The following is an 18,259-nucleotide window of genomic DNA, read 5'->3' as shown; positions in this document are numbered from 1 at the left end:
TATAACTCGTCGTAAAAAGAGGTTTAAGTGTATCAGTGACTAAATAAATCTCATAATCACTTTTCGACAGTTCAACAAGCTTTCGCCGGAAGAGACTAGGATTGCAAAAAGATTTTTCATCAGTGACTACACGATATCGATGATCCTCAGCAGACGGTTAGATAAGGTACGAGCAACGCATCGTCCTCATTTTACATCGCGTCCACATAATCCTCAATCTTTCCATCTTTAGATAGACATGAACTTGTTGCGACGCTTCTTCCGAACTCTGATCGTGTACAACCTTTGGAATCTCATCCCACCGCAGGAGGTGGCGGTCAGGTTCACCGTGGACGCAGGCTCGGTGCAGACCCTGATGACCAATGCGGCCGCGACGGCCTCCAGTCTACAGCGGTTCTGCGAACAGCTGCCGGAATTTTGGGCATTCGATTCGCTGCTGAAACGTATGGTGCAACGGCTGGCACATTGCTGTACGGCCGAGCTGATCCCTCTGATGGAACTGCCGGCGGTGAAAATTGTAAGTTCGAAGTTCCCATAACAGTTTTAGTATAGAGCTAACACGTTTGTTCAACAGGGACGGGCACGGCAACTTTATCGAGCCGGATACACCTCTTTGTCTTCGATAGCGAAAGCGAAATCAAGTGATCTGGTGTCTACGGTCCAGCACATGAACTACCGGACGGCGAATCAGTTGATTTTATCGGCGAAGGTAGGTAGCGATACAATTTGAAACATGATCACGCGGCTGCAACAAATTTTGTTACATAATTCTTGTCGAAATGGGAAATTAAAATGGTTCAACATTTGCCGTTCCTTAGCCGAGTGGTTAGAGTCCACGGCTTCAAAGCAAAGCCATGCTGAAGGTGTCTGGTTCCAATTCCTGGTCGGTCTAGGATCTTTTCGTAATGGAAATTTCCTTGACTTCCCTGGGCATAAAGTATCATCGTACTCGCCGTGCGATATACGAATGCGAAAATGGTAACTTTGGCTAAGAAAGAAGTTAATGACTGTGGAAGTTTTCATTGAACACTGAGCTGAGAAGCAGGTTTTGTCCCAGTGAGGACGTAATGTCAAGAAGAAGAAGAACATCATAGAACGGATTTGCACTTTGATGGCTCCCTCCAGAAAGTTTTCTGAAGATATCTTTAGCAAAAGAAGATACCTTTAGCAAAAGATTCGTCTAGAAATTCCTCCAGCGTTTTCTCAAAAGATGCTTTGAGGTATTCCTCCAGAATTTTTTCCAGGAAATTCTTTAGCAGTTCATAGTTGATTCCTTATGTAATAACCACTCGAGATTTTTTCGGTAAATTTTTCACTTATTTATACTTCAGGAGATGTTTCTAAGAATCCTACAGTAATTATTTAAAAAAAATCAAAGAGGTTTATTACAATGGTATGGTAATTGGTATAAAACTAATATCAGTTTTCAATTACTTATAGATACCTCACTAAACAGCTCAAAGATTCATTATGAATTTTGGAAATCATATTTCACAAAAAATACCTCCATATCAGTGGTTATTCAAGCTATTTTTACAAGAAATGTTTCTAAAACCCTTTTACACAATATCCTGGAAATATCGTCAAAAACTCTTCCGGGGAATATTCTGTCAAATTTCTGACTAGTTTTTTAAGTCATTAGTCAAGAAAGTCCTCAATGAATTCATGCAGAACATTCTCAAGGATTTCTAAAAAAAAAATGACCAGGAACACATCACGAAGATCCTCTGGAAACTTCTCTTGAGATTTTCCCAGCAAATAATAATTCCTGGATTCCATGAGATTCTTCCAAAAGCTTCTTTGTTTATAGTTATTTATAAGGAAAATATCCATGCATTCTTCAATAACCTTTGTTGGACCTTGAACTAAAAATCGACAAACACCACAGAATATCGCGGAGTAAACCGGAAAAAAGCCAATAAATAGACACGGATGTAAATTTGATTCCGACTTGCTTTCTCGAATTTATTACGAACTTTGTTGTTACAAAAGTTGGTTTGTTTTCTTCTCCTGTTGCCAGGTGCTTTTTTGTTATGTGAAACGAATGGGCAATGTTGCCCGAACATCCACCCCCATCTTGAGGCAATACGCCTCAATCCGTAGGTAAGGGACAGATCTTCTGAACTGGCCGTAGATATTCAGCTTGTCCTCGTCGTAACCTTACGGTGCGCACAATGCCAGTGGAGTCAGGATGTACCTCGGAAATTCGCGCTAACTCCCACTGCGCGGGCGGAGTGTTATCGTTTTTCACAAGAACAAGTTGATTCTCCTTCACGTTTTGTTCGCTGGCACGCCATTTAGCGCGAGGTTGCAGGCTACTTAAATATTCGTCGCGCCAACGCCTCAAAACTTCGATGGTTTGCTTATGCATTCGTTGCCACATGTCCAAACGATTGGTAGGAATACGTGAGACGTCAGGTTCCGGAATCAAGTTGAGTGGCTGGCCTATTAGGAAATTCCCTGGCGTCAAGGTATCATAGCTATCGGTAAGATTGGAAAGTGTACACAGGGGGCGTGAGTTGAGGCATGCCTCTACTTGAGTAAGTATGGTCAACAGCTCTTCGTAGGTGGTTGCATCAGATCCCACAACCGTAATGAGATGCCTCTTAACGCTTTTTACCGCCGCTTCCCAAATGCCTCCTCGATGAGGAGCGGAAGGTGGATTAAAAATCCACTTGATGCCGACGTTAGCCAAAAACTGTTCAGCTGGCTTGCTGTTTTTCTTCAATGCGTCCTGAAGCTCCTGCAGATAACGATCGGATCCAACAAAATTTGTTCCGTGATGGGACCATATTTCACACGGATAACCTCGCCTTGCAATGAACCGCTTGAGAGCACTAATGAACATACCGGTGGATAAATCGCTGACAATCTCCAAGTGCACGGCCTTAGTTGACATGCACATGAAAACCGCAAGATAAACCTTCGTTGTTTTAACGCCACGGACACATGAAGCTCGAATCGCAAAAGGGCCGGCATAATCAACGCCGACATTGACGAAGGCACGCGTTCCCATCACTATCGACGCAGGTAATGAACCCATCAGTTGACTCGCAGTTTGTCCCTTAAGCCTCGCACAACGAACACAATTCCTAACTGTTCGACGTACCGCTGTTCGCAATCCGATCATCCAGTATTGCTGATTTACAGTAGCTGTTAGCAGTGTTGGCCCCGCGTGAAGGTTGTGCTGATAAAATTCCCGCAGCAGTAGATCCGTTACTCGATGATCTCGCGGCAGAATGATCGGGTGTTTCACATCGTAGGCGTATGGAGAGTTCTGCAGGCAGCACGCATTGTACCATTGCTATCCAAAAATGGGTACAGAGCTGACAACTTACTCTTGGCCGGAAGCACTACTCCTCTGGCCAGCAAATCCATCTCCTCCTTAAAGACGTCCGCTTGAGCCAATCGTGCTAGTTTCATCTTGACTGATTGAAGTTCGTTTGGCGTCAGACCAGAATCAAACTTCATGCCTTTCCAAGCTTGCAGTGATCTGGCGAACGTCGCTAGTGATCCAACTACCAGACTGAATTCTGAGCGCCGCTCAAGAATAATCCGTTCCGCATAGTAGTTGTTGTGCTGCTGTGTCACATTGTACATCACCTTAACCGTCCGTTCCTCAGGTGGCTGTTCAACGTTCGCTGGAGGGTTCTGTTGTACTGTCCAATTCACCTCATCCATACTCAACCAGGATGGTCCCTGGAACCAGAGCTGGTGTTCCAGAAGTTCATCGGGCGTCAGACCACGAGATACACAGTCTGCCGGGTTGTCTGCGGTGCTGACGTGGTTCCAACGTTCACGAGGTAAGTAAGTGAGAATTGCGGATGTACGATTTGCCACGTACGTCTTCCACTTACGTGGGTGTGCAGAAAGCCACTGAAGAACAATCGTGCTGTCCGTCCACGCCCAATGCTCCACGGTAAGATGCGATACTGCTTCCGTGATACGCTCCATAAGTTCTGCCAGCAATAACGCCGCACTTAGCTTAAGTCGTGGCAACGAAACTTGTTTGATCTGTGCCACTTTAGTTTTCGCTGCTAATAAGTTCACCACGTTGTTTCCTTCATGGTCTCTTGTTCGGGTATACACCACCGCTCCATACGCCACTTCGGAGGCGACTGCAAATCCATGAAGTTCAACCTTGCCGTCGTAGTTTGCAGCGAAGCGCGGAATACGGTCTTTTTCGATTTTCTTGAGATTCTGCTTGACCTTGACCCATGATTCTTCAATCCCTGCAGGCAATGGATCGTCCCAGGAAATGTCACTAAACTGGGAATAGTATTTTGATGCCAACGGTAACAGATGACAACCATCCGAATGGGTTGAACAGTTTTGAAGCGTCCGATAACAACTGTCGCTTGGTGTTCACACTGTCCAATTGAAGATGAACTTGGAAGGTGAAGATGTCCTCCTCAGGAAGCCACTGAACGCCCAAGGCCTTCGCAACATTCGAATGCTCTGCTAGTTTTACGTTCACAGGATTTTAGTCTGTCCTATCAACTTCCTCCAAGACTTCTGCGCAATTGCTGGACCACTTACGCAAGTTAAAGCCTGCTGACTTCAGGATTTCAACCACCTGTCCTCTCAACTGGATCGCTTCCTCCTTATTCTAGGCCCCAGATAGGAAATCGTCTACGTACGTGACTCGTCAACAACAAAAATACACCGTGAACTAGATCATGTTTATGTGACCATTTGTGGTAGTTCATGGTGTATTTTTGACAGTTCACGTTTTTCAGAATTCTTTTTTGAGCGTGTATCTTATGCATCCGAAAACGTAGAAAGACGGAGAAGAGGTCCTGGTTGACATAAGGTCCTGTCAATAATCGATCGTTGAGGGACACTCCCGATCCTGTCGCACAAAAGGCGTCAAAAACAACGCGCAATTTTGTACTTTCGGACTTCACCACCCCGTGGTGAGGCAGGTAGAAGCTTTTGCTGACGTCTACGCCGATTTAACCAGCAGGTATCTCTTTCATATGGTTCAGGGCTAAATACTCTCGAATGAAGTCCGAATACTGTTTGCCAAACGCAGGCTCTCGTTGGAAGCGTCTCTCCATCGTTTTCAGTCGTCTCATTGCAGCAGTAAGCGACTCACCCAGAGCCGGCTTTAAGTCGTCGAACGGAAGTCGCACGACAAAGCGACCCATCTCATCTCGTGACACGGTGGACTTGAAGTAAGCGACCGCTTTCTCTTCAGAAGGAGTAAGCTGCTGTGGCTTGAGCACCTCCTCCTGCTCCCAAAATTGACGCAACGATCGATTGATATCCAACTTCGTGTGCAAATTAACGATTGTAAAGTTGCTCTGCAAACCAGTCGTGTAAACTGCTTGATTTTCAGACACGACAAGCCCAAAGATTGTATTTTGGGCAACTGGAACACAAGAACTATTTCGTACTTGGCCAGCTCTAAGTACGAGCAAAAACACATCGGAGCCCAAAACGACGTCAATTGGACCCGGCTGGTTGAATTCCGGGTCGGCAAGATTGCGCTGAACTTCTTCACTTAGAAGACTCGATTCCAGACTCAGGTGCTGTGACGGCAACGTTGACGTGAGCTTGTTCATCGCAAAAGCTTTCGTTCAAAGGATCACCTCCTCACGGAGCCGGTTTGCTATTACCAGCTCTACAACTCCATGCGTTGTTCCTGCTTGTTGTTGGCCCAAACCGGAAACTACACATTTCCCATTGGATCGTGGCAGACGTAGCTTGTTGACACTAGCCTCTGAAATCAGCGACGCTTCTGAACCAGAATAGATCAATGCACGAATCTTCGTAAACTTTCTGTTTGCTGCTCTCACACAGATCAAAGCCGTAGGTAGAACTGATACCTTGGGCGCAGATATGGCAGGCACTTGAGCTACCATCGAGTTGATGGTTGGTGCTGCACGGTTTGCTGAGCCTGAGGCTGCACGTCACTCGTTCGATCGGCTGGTTGATCCTGCACCACCTCCTTGGTGCACAGAAGCGTGTGATGTCGCTGTTTGCATTCTCCGTTATGGCACACTGATTTCGATGAACACATCTTCACTGAATGAGATGGTTAGGGCAAGTGTACCATTAGTGGTGCACCTAAGGGAAAACTGCTAAAACACGGTGTTAAGATCATGAAATATATGATTTTAACGTATCATTCGATAGATCTCAAATCCTTCTATCATTCAAATGTATAAAAATCACGATTCATTTGAAATTTCCCTGCAAAAAGCCTTGCACCAATAATAGGAACACTGTTCCTTTAGTGGAGGTATATTTTAAAGATGGTTCCTTTAGTGGCGCAAACCATTGATTTCTTATGGGACCCTCCACTATGGGTACTGATGCACCACTATAGGTGCAAAGGAGCAAAAAAATTAAGCAAAATAATTGTTTTAAATAGTTTTACGGTTAAATTTCATGAATATTATTCGATTACTTGTATCATTTTCGCATCGTACATAATACAAAAATATCACATAATCATTTATTAGCGCGAAACATGCCAAAACACACTACCTCCACTATTGGAGCTACCTCCACTAAGGGAGCGTTTGCCCTATAGTACAGTTTTGCTTTCTGTGCGAATTCACGTCTGCACTGCACATTTAGTTTTTTAAAGTCATCGCAAAGATAGATCGGATGCTCACTAGAGCATTTCGCGCACTTTTTCACTTCTGTTGCAGCATGTAGTGCATGCACTTTCTTCTCCGACTGAGGTGCCTTTTTTACTGCACCTTTCTTCACGTCATATGCTACTGCCTTCTTGCTGAATGCTGTGCACGTCTCCAACGCGTCACAGCGATTGTCCAGAAATTTAAGAAAATCTTCAAATGTAGGATTCTCAGCATCTACGATTTTCTGTGCCCATAAAGAACGCGTTTCACCATCTAACTTCTCCAATAGAAGGTGAATGAGCCACTGATCACGAGTGTTGAATTCTGCCCCTAATGTATTCAGCTGCCGGAGGTCACCAGAAGTAGTGACAATTTTGCGTAGACTGGTGGAAGTGACACTGCGAATCTCCGGCTGGTCGACAAACTCACGGATGAGGGCGAAAACAGTGAACTTTTTCTTGTCGTAAAAGTTTGTCTAAGTGTATCATGCTTCAGCGTAATTGGCATCCGAAATAGGAAACGAATTGATCAATTGTTTCGCGCCACCCTCAAGGAATGATGCCAAATACTGCATTTTCACCGAGTCTCTCACGTCCGTTCGGTTGTGAATCGTGGTGTCAAAGACGTCCTTGAAAGATCTCCAGGATTTTCGGTCCCCGTGGAAAATCGGCACACTGATCGTAGGAAGTTTTATGTTCAGCGGTGCCTGGTTCAACAATTGTTCGTCATCACCGGCTGCGTTCATGTTGTCTCGAATCTGCATCACGTTCTTACTCGCCGACGATTGACTCAACAATAAGGCTCGCTTTGTCTCCAACAGCATCTGCATCGCTTCACGGAGGTCTTTGCAGGAACCGGCCATCGTTCGGTCACTGGGGTTTGAAAACTCGTCATCGTCCTGACCGTGGCCCCTGAATTGGCTCGCATAACCTTCAATGACGTCTTTTGCTCGGTAGTAGCGCCTCCGGATTGACACTCCTCGATCTCATTCTGCGTTTGCCGGAAGTTTTTAGCAAGCTCCGCTAACTGCTGTAATAGATCGGCTGCTTCACCACCAGAGTTCCAGAGGAACCTTCAGAAACTACTTCACAGGTTTTTTAGGAATTCTTTCACAAATTGTTCACTCGTATTAAGAAGTTTTGGTGTGTTGGTAGAGAAATAGTTAATCTTAATCGATCTTTGAAACATTTCTTGAAAAGTACTTAGGGATTCCTAGAAAGGTTCTTAGAAAGATGCTTGCTAGAATCCATTTAGATTCACGGCAAAATTCTAATCCGAACAGAAATCGAATCGATAATTGAACGATTTCTAGAAAGTTCTTCCAGAGAGATCACTGAAGAGATTATTAGTAGATTGCTAATAAGGTATTAGTAGCTTCTAAAAATATGCGGCTTGAAATTCTTAGTAGATTCATAGAGGATGGCAAAAAGCCGGATCAAAAAAAATATTGGGCATATTTCTCAGCAGGATTTTGTTTGGAGGATTTCTGGGGTTAATGATAATACTGATTCTTGGTGATTACTTGTCTGGATTACTAGTTGGGCTAGTCCCTGATCTACAAAGTTATTATGCGGCACCTGAAGGACTTGAAAAAACCTACAAAAACGCTTGGAAGTAGTTAAACTTTCATCCGGGCTAATCTTGGAGTCCGGTCCAAATCCGAACTAAACCAGCTCCTGTCAGCGGGTCTTCTAATTCGATGCTGGACCAGACCGTCCAGCAACCGACCACTTACCGAGGTGAAAACTTCGAGCCTGCGCGCAATTCAGTAGAAGCGCTGGAAAACTCCGGGTCCAGCTTCGCAGAGGCTTGGACCAAGCTAGAAAATCGCTTCTACAAGAAGCGAATAGCCGATGAGGGATATTTCAGTAGGCTCTTCAGATTCAAGAAACCCACGGGCCCCAGCGCAAAGGCCATCATGGAATTAATTGACGCCGTGGACAACACGGTGCATGCGGCGCAGCAAATTCAAAACGAAGCCGGGGAAGACTTGGACTGCGTCGCAAATGGTTTATTAACCCTCTAATACCCAACCCCGCCTTTAGACAGGGTACACTTTGGAATTTTGTGTAATTTTTCGTAGCTCGGAAATCAAAATTATTTTATTTTTGGCTTAAACCTTAACTCATAACACGCATATAAGAAAAGTATTTTATGACTTTTGAAGCATTTTTGGATTTTTGAAAATTGTTTGAAAAATTGTATTCTTATATAAGGTACCGCGGGGTAAGTGGGTAAATGGGGTAAGTGAAAACAATTGATATATTTTAATGAATATGTGAATTAACGTTTTAAAATCATGCGTAAACCTTTGAGGCCATTGAGAACATTACGATAGGTAACAGATTTCTGAGATTTTTCAGCCATTTTTGCATAATAGAGTGAAAAATTGTTAACCTGTCAACTGTTACTCTGTAACAAGTTGGCGGCGTACAATCTTATTTTAATATTTTCAGTGGAAAAAAGTTGCGGAAAATAATTTCCTGTACCATTTCTTAGTTGTCCTCTGTGACAGTTTCTAACTGTAATAAAAAAGTTTTAGAATTAATTCGACGTAGACCTAAAAATCACTAAATTTAAACACTGTCAATTTTTCAATTCAGGTGGGGCAAGTGAAAAGTTTATCATTAGAGATTGAATTTGAGTTTTCTCTTTAAGTAGCCATAAGTAACCATGGTTCGCAATTATCATAGAAAAACATAACGTGCTGATAATTCAAGAAACACTATACTCAAGCATTAAAAGCTATTAGAAATCATTGAACTTCTCTAAAAGATGTTGCTAAACATTACAATATTAACCCTCTCTTTCCCACGACTTTGATCGACTATTTCTTCAAGAAAAAAACGTTTTTATCAAAAGTACTTGAACAAACAATGTTGCAAATGGTCTTAATTTTTCGAATTCGGTAAAAAAGTGTTTGGTTGTTTTTCAATAGTAAATTGATTGTTTATCAATAGTTTTAATATTGAAACAGTTAGTTTACTTTTGGATTAATCTGATGAGTATATAAACATATTCTAGTAACTATTACTAAGTATTCATCTAATTCGGGTTATCTCCAGTTCGTCGAAAACTAGTGGAGCTCTGGAGCTACCATGGGAAAGAGAGGGTTAATATGTCTGCTTCGGGCAGCCAATTAAAAGGAAGACGTTGACTGAAAAATTTGCAATATTAGAGAACACACGGAAATCTCGTGGAATGTCTATGTAAGCTTGTTCAAAACATAAAAATAGGGTATAGGTCTATCCACATAAAAAAGATTTTAAATACGTTATTGAAGGATTCCGTTTGATTTCTCCCGAAGAGTTATCCGACGTCATATTCGACTTTCTCAAAAACAAATAACGAGCGGTGGAAATTCTACCGAGCAGAAATGCATTTGCTGTCCTATAATGTAAGAACTAACATTGGAAATGTTGCAGTTATAATGTTGTCGAATCATTTCAACTAACATAACTTAACAGAAGAAAATTCATGTGAAAAGAATAACGTTTTCTTTGTTTACATGTTACTTATGTTATTGTTCATTGGAAAGCCTTAACAAATGTTAAAGCTAATAGAAATCGTGAATATAACTGTTTGTTTTTGAATTTATTGTTCAAAACGGTAAACTTTTCACTTGCCCCACTTTTGGGGCAAGTGAAAAGTAAGGAGACATTTTTCAAAAACTTTTTCTGTATTTTTTTCTTTAATTTTTCATAAAAATCAATTTCAGCATGCTGCTTATATTTGGTGGGAGTCAAGCTAAAAAATATACACGACCTCATTTGTTTCAATTTAAAGTCTCTAGAATTTGAAGAATCTCAACTATGCGAATTCCATTACCCACTTGCCCCACGGTACCTTAACTTAAGTTCCAGTAGAAACTTGTAAACTCGTGAAAATACCTCATAACTTTTTTTTATTTAGTTATTAGTTTTTTTTAAGGACACCGACACGTTACGTAGACTTCCTGCGATCTAGTTCCTAGATTTTTTGCAAGACATATTCGGTGGAATGTCTTGAAGTATTTCTGAAGTTATCTGTGGAGTAACCATTAAATAAATCTAGAGGAAGTTCTTGAGCAACTTCTGGTTCAATTCCAGCAGGAATGTTTCGATGAATTTGTGAAGTTTCATGAAGATCTTTGGAAGAAATAATTTGATGAATCCGTAAAGCAATTTTTGGGGAAATACCTGGAATTTTCAAAAAAAATCTTCTACAAGATGATTACCTGTAGTAATTACTAGAGACGTACATGGAATTGTGGAAACATCGTTGAAGAAATTTCTAGAAGTATTACTGGAAAAGTTCTAGCGAAATAGCAGAACAATATTTGAATAAATTTCAAAATAAATAATTTTGGGAATTTATGAAGTAATATGTGGAGGCACCTTGAAAAGACTCATTTGGACATTTGTAGCGGTTTTCGAAGAAATGTGAATAAAAAAATGAGGAGTGAACCCTGGATCCTTGGGGTTTGATCAAAACTATCAAATCAAATCAAAACTAAATTATTAAGTCATTACCATTCTAAGTCAATCCTCTCACGGAATTCAAAGATTCATTTCATGAGACCACGAGCTCCCGTACAGAATTCTTAATTTTACTCAATTCTACTCAAAATCACATTTTTCATTCAATCTTCAAAGCTTCTAAACAGAGTAGTGCCTGTTGATTCGGTTGCATGTTCCTGTGGGACAAGCGGCGGAATCAAGACCAACCGTTTTCGGTTCGCGTTGTTCGAGTGCGAAAAGATTCGTGTTCAGCCGAGAATGAATTGCCAACTGGTGAGCTCGTTTCATGCTTATGATAACTCATTTTTATCGTTGCAAAGCTTCGTTTATGTTATTTTCAAACAAACTTTGAATGGTTGTTCACTATAAGTGTCGACTTTTTCCTGTTTCATTTAATTTTAATGTACATATACCTTGCTGTTTTCGTCATTGTTAAAAATAACCTGTAAATAGTTCGACATTTATGTCGACTTTTTTTTAACTTTTTTTTTTCAAAATATTTTTATCGCGATACAAAAATGGAAAACTAGTTTTAAGTAAGAGTCGTATCACCGATCAAAGGTGACTCGCAGATCTTTTTCCTTCCTCACTAACCACACCTTTCCCGTGATAATTGTGGAGATGCAGAGGTATTCCCGGGCTCTAGAAGCAACGATCATTACACAATAACGTTCCTTCCCCTTCCCAGCTGACTGTAAAGACTTGGCTAGCACTTCGAGAATATGCGGAAAATCCCATCCCTTTAATAATTTTGATCGAAGTGCAATTCTTACCAGTGCTGATCAATCACGGAGTGGCAACCATTGACATGTACAGTCAGTTAATGCTATACTATGCTACGTTCAATCTTCAAAGCTTCCAAACATCAATTTGTGTTCTCATTTTATCTTTTGCAGGCCAAACTAATGGAGGAATTTGAGGAGCTCCGGGATCGAATGGATGACTATTTTCATCTCACATCCATCAGTTAGGCGTTAATCGGCATTCGAATCATGCCAAACCTACTCGGTGCAATACAGTTATAGTTTTGTTTTCCTTATTTTTCGTTCCTAGAATTGTTATATTATTTTGCCATCCAGTTTTTTATTACTACCAAAATGCAATTTATTTACTTTTTCGTTAACTTTCAGTGGAGTACGCGTACGACGATCGAATCGAAAAAAAAAACGATGAAATTTTTATACCAACTCTTGTGCGTTGCTTATTTTATGTGATAACCGTCCATTACTTGATAAGCCGCCGTTACTAAATGTGACTCAGCGCAACGAACCTCTGATGCAGATGATCAACCATTCTGGATGCAGCGGCAAAGGGGTCATTCAATGAATAATTGCATATATAATTACTCCAGTTGGCGCCGCACGGACCATTGCATAGAAATCTTAACGTAGGTTGTTATCTCTCTTGTTTTGCTGCACTGTAGCCGCTTGAAGTCTCTTGAGTTAGTCGTTCCCGTAAGAACTAAAAATGTGCATGTTTTTTCAATCTCTCAATGACCTAAAATCGTCAAGGAAGAAAAAATCGATTAGCACTCGACCAAGTAACCACCTTTAACAGTAATCCACGATTACACCTCTGTAGTCTGAATCTTAGCAACCTGCTTGGTAAAAGTGCAATGTGCATTTCATCCGGTTAGCGCCAGTCAGTGAGCAGCATACATAGTAAGCGCTGATAATGGATTTGTTCTTCTTTTTACGTGCGCGCTCGCATGTAGCTTTCAAGCAAATAGGTATATGCTTCCGATGCTCGTTCTGATTACGGGATAGTCGACCTACCACATCTCTACTCTTTCTACTTGCGCAAAGTGCTTGGTGATGATGCGTAAAAGCGAGTAAGAACGGTACCGTTCCGTGTTCCTGAGCAGAGAAAGAAAACTAAATGAAAACCAATTTGGATGCTGTGATATAATCATGTAAGAAAATATTCTGATTATAAGAACAACCAATATCAGATCAGTTGCCAGCTTGCTTTGATAGCAGTTGGTCGCATTTTTCAATCACTCCGTATAGAGTAGGTAGTAGGTAGTGCGCAGCCTATGGACCGATGCACGAGTTCATTATCTGACGTTTGAGCGGTGCCGTGTTATTTACGTGACCATGGCAACGAGTGAATTCGGCACCGCTCAAACTTCAAATCAGTGAACACGTGCAAAGGTCCATTGTGTTCACTTAGCTACACATTTTCGAGTGCGGTTCTGCTCGGTCAACGAGCTCGGTTAGAGTGCAAGTGTCCTTGAATTCAATACTCGTTCGAACAAAAGTGCAGCAAGTGTAGTGCGAATAGTGCGAAAAGAATAACCATAATTAAAAGAACGACCCGAGTTCCAACGCCAGTTTTTTTTTTGGAAAGCATTACTTAGACACCATCATACCGGCGGAGTGGGTCCGCTCCCCACAGAGGGGCCCCAGGGGGCCCTGGTGGAGGAGGGAATAGTCCGAAGAACATGTTTCAAGAAACTTATGCCGGACAACGCTTGCCCACCTACATGGACAAGGAGGGTATCGCAGGTTCACTCCAAGTCCTCAAAATGCAGGCAGTAGGGGAAAATACCTCCCACCCTAATGACCCTTTCCTATTACGGCTCTCGGTTGAAAAATGTGTCGGAGGACCCATCGATGGGGCCTTTAAGGAGAATCGCGGCATTTCTTACGCTTTGAAGGTGCGCAGCAACGTGCAGTTCCAGAAACTGCTAAAAATGAGTCGGCTTATCGACGGAACCGAAGTGATGATTACCGAACATCCGCAACTCAACACCACAAAATGTGTTGTTAGTAATTATGATTTGGTCGAACTTTCGGATGCTTACCTGAAGGAACAGCTAGCAAGTCAAGAGGTACGAGACATCCGTAGAATACAAAAAAGGAGTGCCAGAAAACACACCCACCATGATTTTGTCCATTGTCGGTACGGTCATCCCTGAGCACATTGATTTTGGTTGGACCCGGTGCGAAACCAGGAGTTTCTACCCCTCACCTATGCTCTGCTACCACTGTTGGGAGTATGAACACACAAGAAAGCGATGCCAGGAAACCCACCAAATTTGTGGCACATGCTCACAAGTGCATCCTGAGGACAACATCCTTAATGGATCCAACAGTCGAAACGCCGAAGATGATGAATTCTCCAACAAGAAACCACATTGTACGAACCCCCCATTCTGTGAGAACTGCAAATCTAACGGACACGCCGTTTCAAGTCCTGTTTACAGCAAAGAGACTGCCATTCAGCATATCCGAATCGATATGGGCTACTCTTACCCCCAGGCCAGAAGGGAGTACGAGGCCCCACAAGGTGCCACCGGAAACAGTCGATCATACGCTAGAATTACCAATCTGAGCAAGGATAAAGAGATTGCTGATATGTCCGACGTTGTTAAGAAACTTCAGGATGACTCGAAACGGAAAGACGAAAAGATCGCGGAACTGGAAAAGATTGTTCAAAACCGTAGTGTCGGCAAGAGGTTGGACCAGGTTCAAAAGAACGGTACAATAGAGGATTTAACTCGAAGGGTTATTCAGCTAACCGAAACAGTGGAACAGCTACAAAAAACTGTTCAGGAAAAAGACCGTGAAATTTCACGCCTGCACCAGTACGAAACGCTCTACACCCATATGGAACCAAGTCAGTCTATAACAACGGTCAGTCAGTCTTTAGTACCCACTCCTGATTGCACTTCAATACCGGCAACACCAGCGGCACCCTACGATCTCAGGGATCCTAGAATCAGGTCGCGATGCTCAAAATGGATCGCTGAAAATAACAGCAGCGAAAATGGCCCAGCGCAAAACACCAAGAACAACCATAGGAAACAGAAACACCGAAAGCAATACGAATCAAACAAAGACAGAGGATTCTCTTCTGAAGAAAGTATGAAGAGCTTCCACTCCAAGAACTCAATGCCAACTACGACCTCAGTAGGAACAAGCGCCTCTAACCCAACCAAAAGAAATCACCCAACCACAGACTCTGTGACTCGTATTGCTTTCGGTGTTTCTGTTTCCTATGGTTGTTCTTGGTGTTTTGCGCTGGGCCATTTTCGCTGCTGTTATTTTCAGCGATCCATTTTGAGCATCGCGACCTGATTCTAGGATCCCTGAGATCGTAGGGTGCCGCTGGTGTTGCCGGTATTGAAGTGCAATCAGGAGTGGGTACTAAAGACTGACTGACCGCAGACATCATGTATACGCGCTTCACATCAAGAGCTTGAGATCAGCTTGCCATGAGTGCACAAAAATAACCGCGCGCTTGAGCACGTGCTATGGTGAGACACATTTTTTTAGATCTCCTGTTGCAATGTACTAGCTCAAACGATCACATCTGCACTGGCTCATGCGCCGTCTCATGAGAAAATCTCAATGTGACAGTGCATTTGAGCCTCGCAGGAGAAGGTTTCAGAAGCAAGGAAAAGGGATTAAAGTATGGATCAAACTGCCCGTAGGCAGTTTCAAAGGACTGACGTGATTCAACGCGGTTAAGATTCTAGAATCTGAATTGAAAAACTTGGGCTGGCCACCGAAGAAGCATAGGCATAGACCGAATTCGTATGCTTCCCTGGGGTCATTGTACTAGGCAAACATAACTGCATGAAAGTACTCCTAGTAAGCGCATGTGACGAGCCTCACGAGATGTCTCATGAGACTCGCTCACTAGGATATATTTTGTACGTATCTGCATCTCGTGTCTCACATAATCTGTGAGCTGCGATATGGAATATCGCATGGCACACTACACTCTTAAAAATAATGAGAATTACGGGTGACGTAAACCTCTTTACACTTAAATGTTTTGTGTCTTAAACTTAAAAACAATTGAAATGTATGTGTCTTCTGACGTATTATAATATTCCAATGTTCAATAACCTAGTTTTACAAATTTATTTAAAAATAAAGACCCCTTTTCAAAACCAGGTGTTTTTGCTATGAAAATTTAAAGCACAACTGATATTTATGTTCATTTAATCGTAATTTTACATGAAAGTCAGCTTTTCAGACGATAGCACCCACCAAGTCAGTTTGCAAACATGGCCGGTACACGACGTCGGGAGTGAGTTCGTTTGAAATTGTTTTGGAAAGTTTCCATTTCACATAATTTTCGATTGCCATTTCACAATCGGTGATGGTATAATGTTATTAACAGCAGTGCGTGATCATTTTACGAGTGCAGTAGTGATGAAGATGACCGCAAAAATCCGGATATGGAACCAAATCCAATGTTTTGATCTTCTGGCTTTTGTTTATGCTGCCATACAGTTCTTGCTAAGAATGCCGGTGGAGAATTGTTCAAAACCTATTCTAAGTGAATGGTTCAAACGAATCAAAACTAATAATCAAAGTGTACCTGCTGTTTTCATCTTCTTAGTGAAATGAATAATTGGTATAACGGCATCCAGAAGGACTTATTATTCCCGACTTGGGCCAAGTTTATGTAAATAGCAATTTGAAAGTGAGGTGCTCTTAAGCTATTAATCTATGGTCGAAGATGTCAGTCCGTTTCGAAAATAAATCTTGCTGAATAGCGAATGTACAGTGTGATAAGTAAGGGAGAATTTCTGTAGATTCTGATAAGAGGGTAAGTGTTTCAGTTCCTTTTCGCCTAGAGAAAAACAAATCCCACGGCATGACGCGAAAACTGTAAAGGTTTACTTTTACGTCATGATGTAAAAGTAAATCATTATAGATTTCACGTCATGCCGTTTTTTTTTTGTTCTGTTGGTATCATGTAATTTTAAGAATGGACGTAAATTTAAATCATATAATTCGCTTCTTTTATGTGCATCTATGAAGACTTAAATTTACATGATATTTTCGAAGTGTGTAGCTCATTCAGGTATACATGAGAAATACGACACTCTGCCACAGACTCCAACAGCCGTACTTCGAAATCTAAGCTTCAGCTTCGATAAAAGCGGGACCATCAAACCTATCTTGCGTGTCAGCTTCTCGAAAAAAATTTAAAAATGTTAATCTCTTGGATCCTCCTTCCGATTCCACCGGCACATCTAATACCGCTACCGTAAGTCAATCTAGGTTTATCTGCAGTGGGTCTGTTTCAAGATCTGCTATCGTCTCCGAAAAGTCAGATTGTTCATCTCCACCGCCAGAAAACAGCGCACCGGAACGCGCTTCCGGTGTAACTTCATCAGATTGTAATCACTTGAGGAAAACAAGTAACATCGGCAACAGTGAGCAGCACGCATGGATCCTTCAGTGGAATGTGAATGGGTTTTATAACAATCTGCCTGATCCACAAAAGATTGTTGTTGACAAGGATCCCTCTATCATCGCATTACAGGAAATTCATAATGCAACAACAGAGAGCATGGATAATACACTTGGGAGAAAGTACAAATGGATTACTAAAATAAACCGAAATATCTATCATTCCGTAGGCATTGGCACTGCAGCCGAACTTCCATTTTCAAATATAACCTTGGACACAAACCTTCCAATTATAGCTGTACGATTGTCTTGGCCTTTCCCACTCACAGTAGTTTCACCGTACATCCCAAATCAAAATATACCTGATCTTGAAAATCAAGTTAAGCAACTAATAGGAAAGTTGCCAGAACCAATAATCCAACTAGGATATAGCAATGCACACCACCAGGCGTGGGGAAGCCGTCAAACCGATGCTCGTGGTAATATAGCTCGAGCTCGAAATATCTGGCCAAAATGGACTGACCATACTCAACGATGGGTCACCTACGTTTATGAGAGGCCAACATGAATCAGCAATAGATATCTCTCTTACCTCCATGACCATAATGAATCGGATAAGCTGGTCGGCAGAATGTGATCCGATGGGAAATGACCACGTCCCAATAACCATTCTCCTTAACACGACTCCCCCAAATACATCTCGACGACCACGATGGATCTATGACAAAGCTGACTGGTCAGGATTCCAATCGTCAATCAACAGTTCATTCAAAAATTCCGAATCAAAATCGATAACGGAATTCACTGAAGCAATTCATGAGGCAAAAACTAACATACCGAAGACCAGCCCTAACCCTGGGCGCCGGGCCCTTCGTTGGTGGTCCGAGGACATCAAGAAGGCTGTTAAAGCACGACGCAAGGCACTCAGAGCCGCCAAACGACTTCCAGCAGAACACCCCGACAAGGAAAAAGCAGTTTTGAAGCTTCGCACCGCTCGAAACGAATGTCG

At 42.1% G+C, this 18,259-nt stretch overlaps 1 protein-coding gene across 2 annotated transcripts in view; it reads left to right on the top strand.

Annotated features, from left to right (window-relative positions):
- LOC5575094 (helicase POLQ-like) overlaps window positions 1-12,279 on the top strand; it is a 44,226-nt gene extending 31,947 nt beyond the window's left edge. Inside the window, exons 4-7 of one of the 2 annotated variants that reach the window (XM_001661768.2) lie at window positions 71-166; window positions 233-517; window positions 575-709; window positions 11,989-12,279. In XM_001661768.2, coding sequence (XP_001661818.2) covers window positions 71-166; window positions 233-517; window positions 575-709; window positions 11,989-12,063 — 591 coding nt within the window. In that variant the 3' untranslated portion in view covers window positions 12,064-12,279. Of the gene's footprint in view, window positions 1-70; window positions 167-232; window positions 518-574; window positions 710-11,988 lie in introns of those variants that run through there. The other variant, XM_021850281.1, reaches the window with a different exon arrangement.
- The last annotated feature ends 5,980 nt before the right edge of the window (window positions 12,280-18,259 follow it).

Source organism: Aedes aegypti, chromosome 3 (genome assembly GCF_002204515.2).
Source record: "Aedes aegypti strain LVP_AGWG chromosome 3, AaegL5.0 Primary Assembly, whole genome shotgun sequence".
NCBI lineage: Eukaryota > Metazoa > Arthropoda > Insecta > Diptera > Culicidae > Aedes > Aedes aegypti.
The sequence above is the reverse complement of the archived record's forward strand: the minus strand, read 5'-3'. Positions and strand labels throughout refer to the sequence as shown.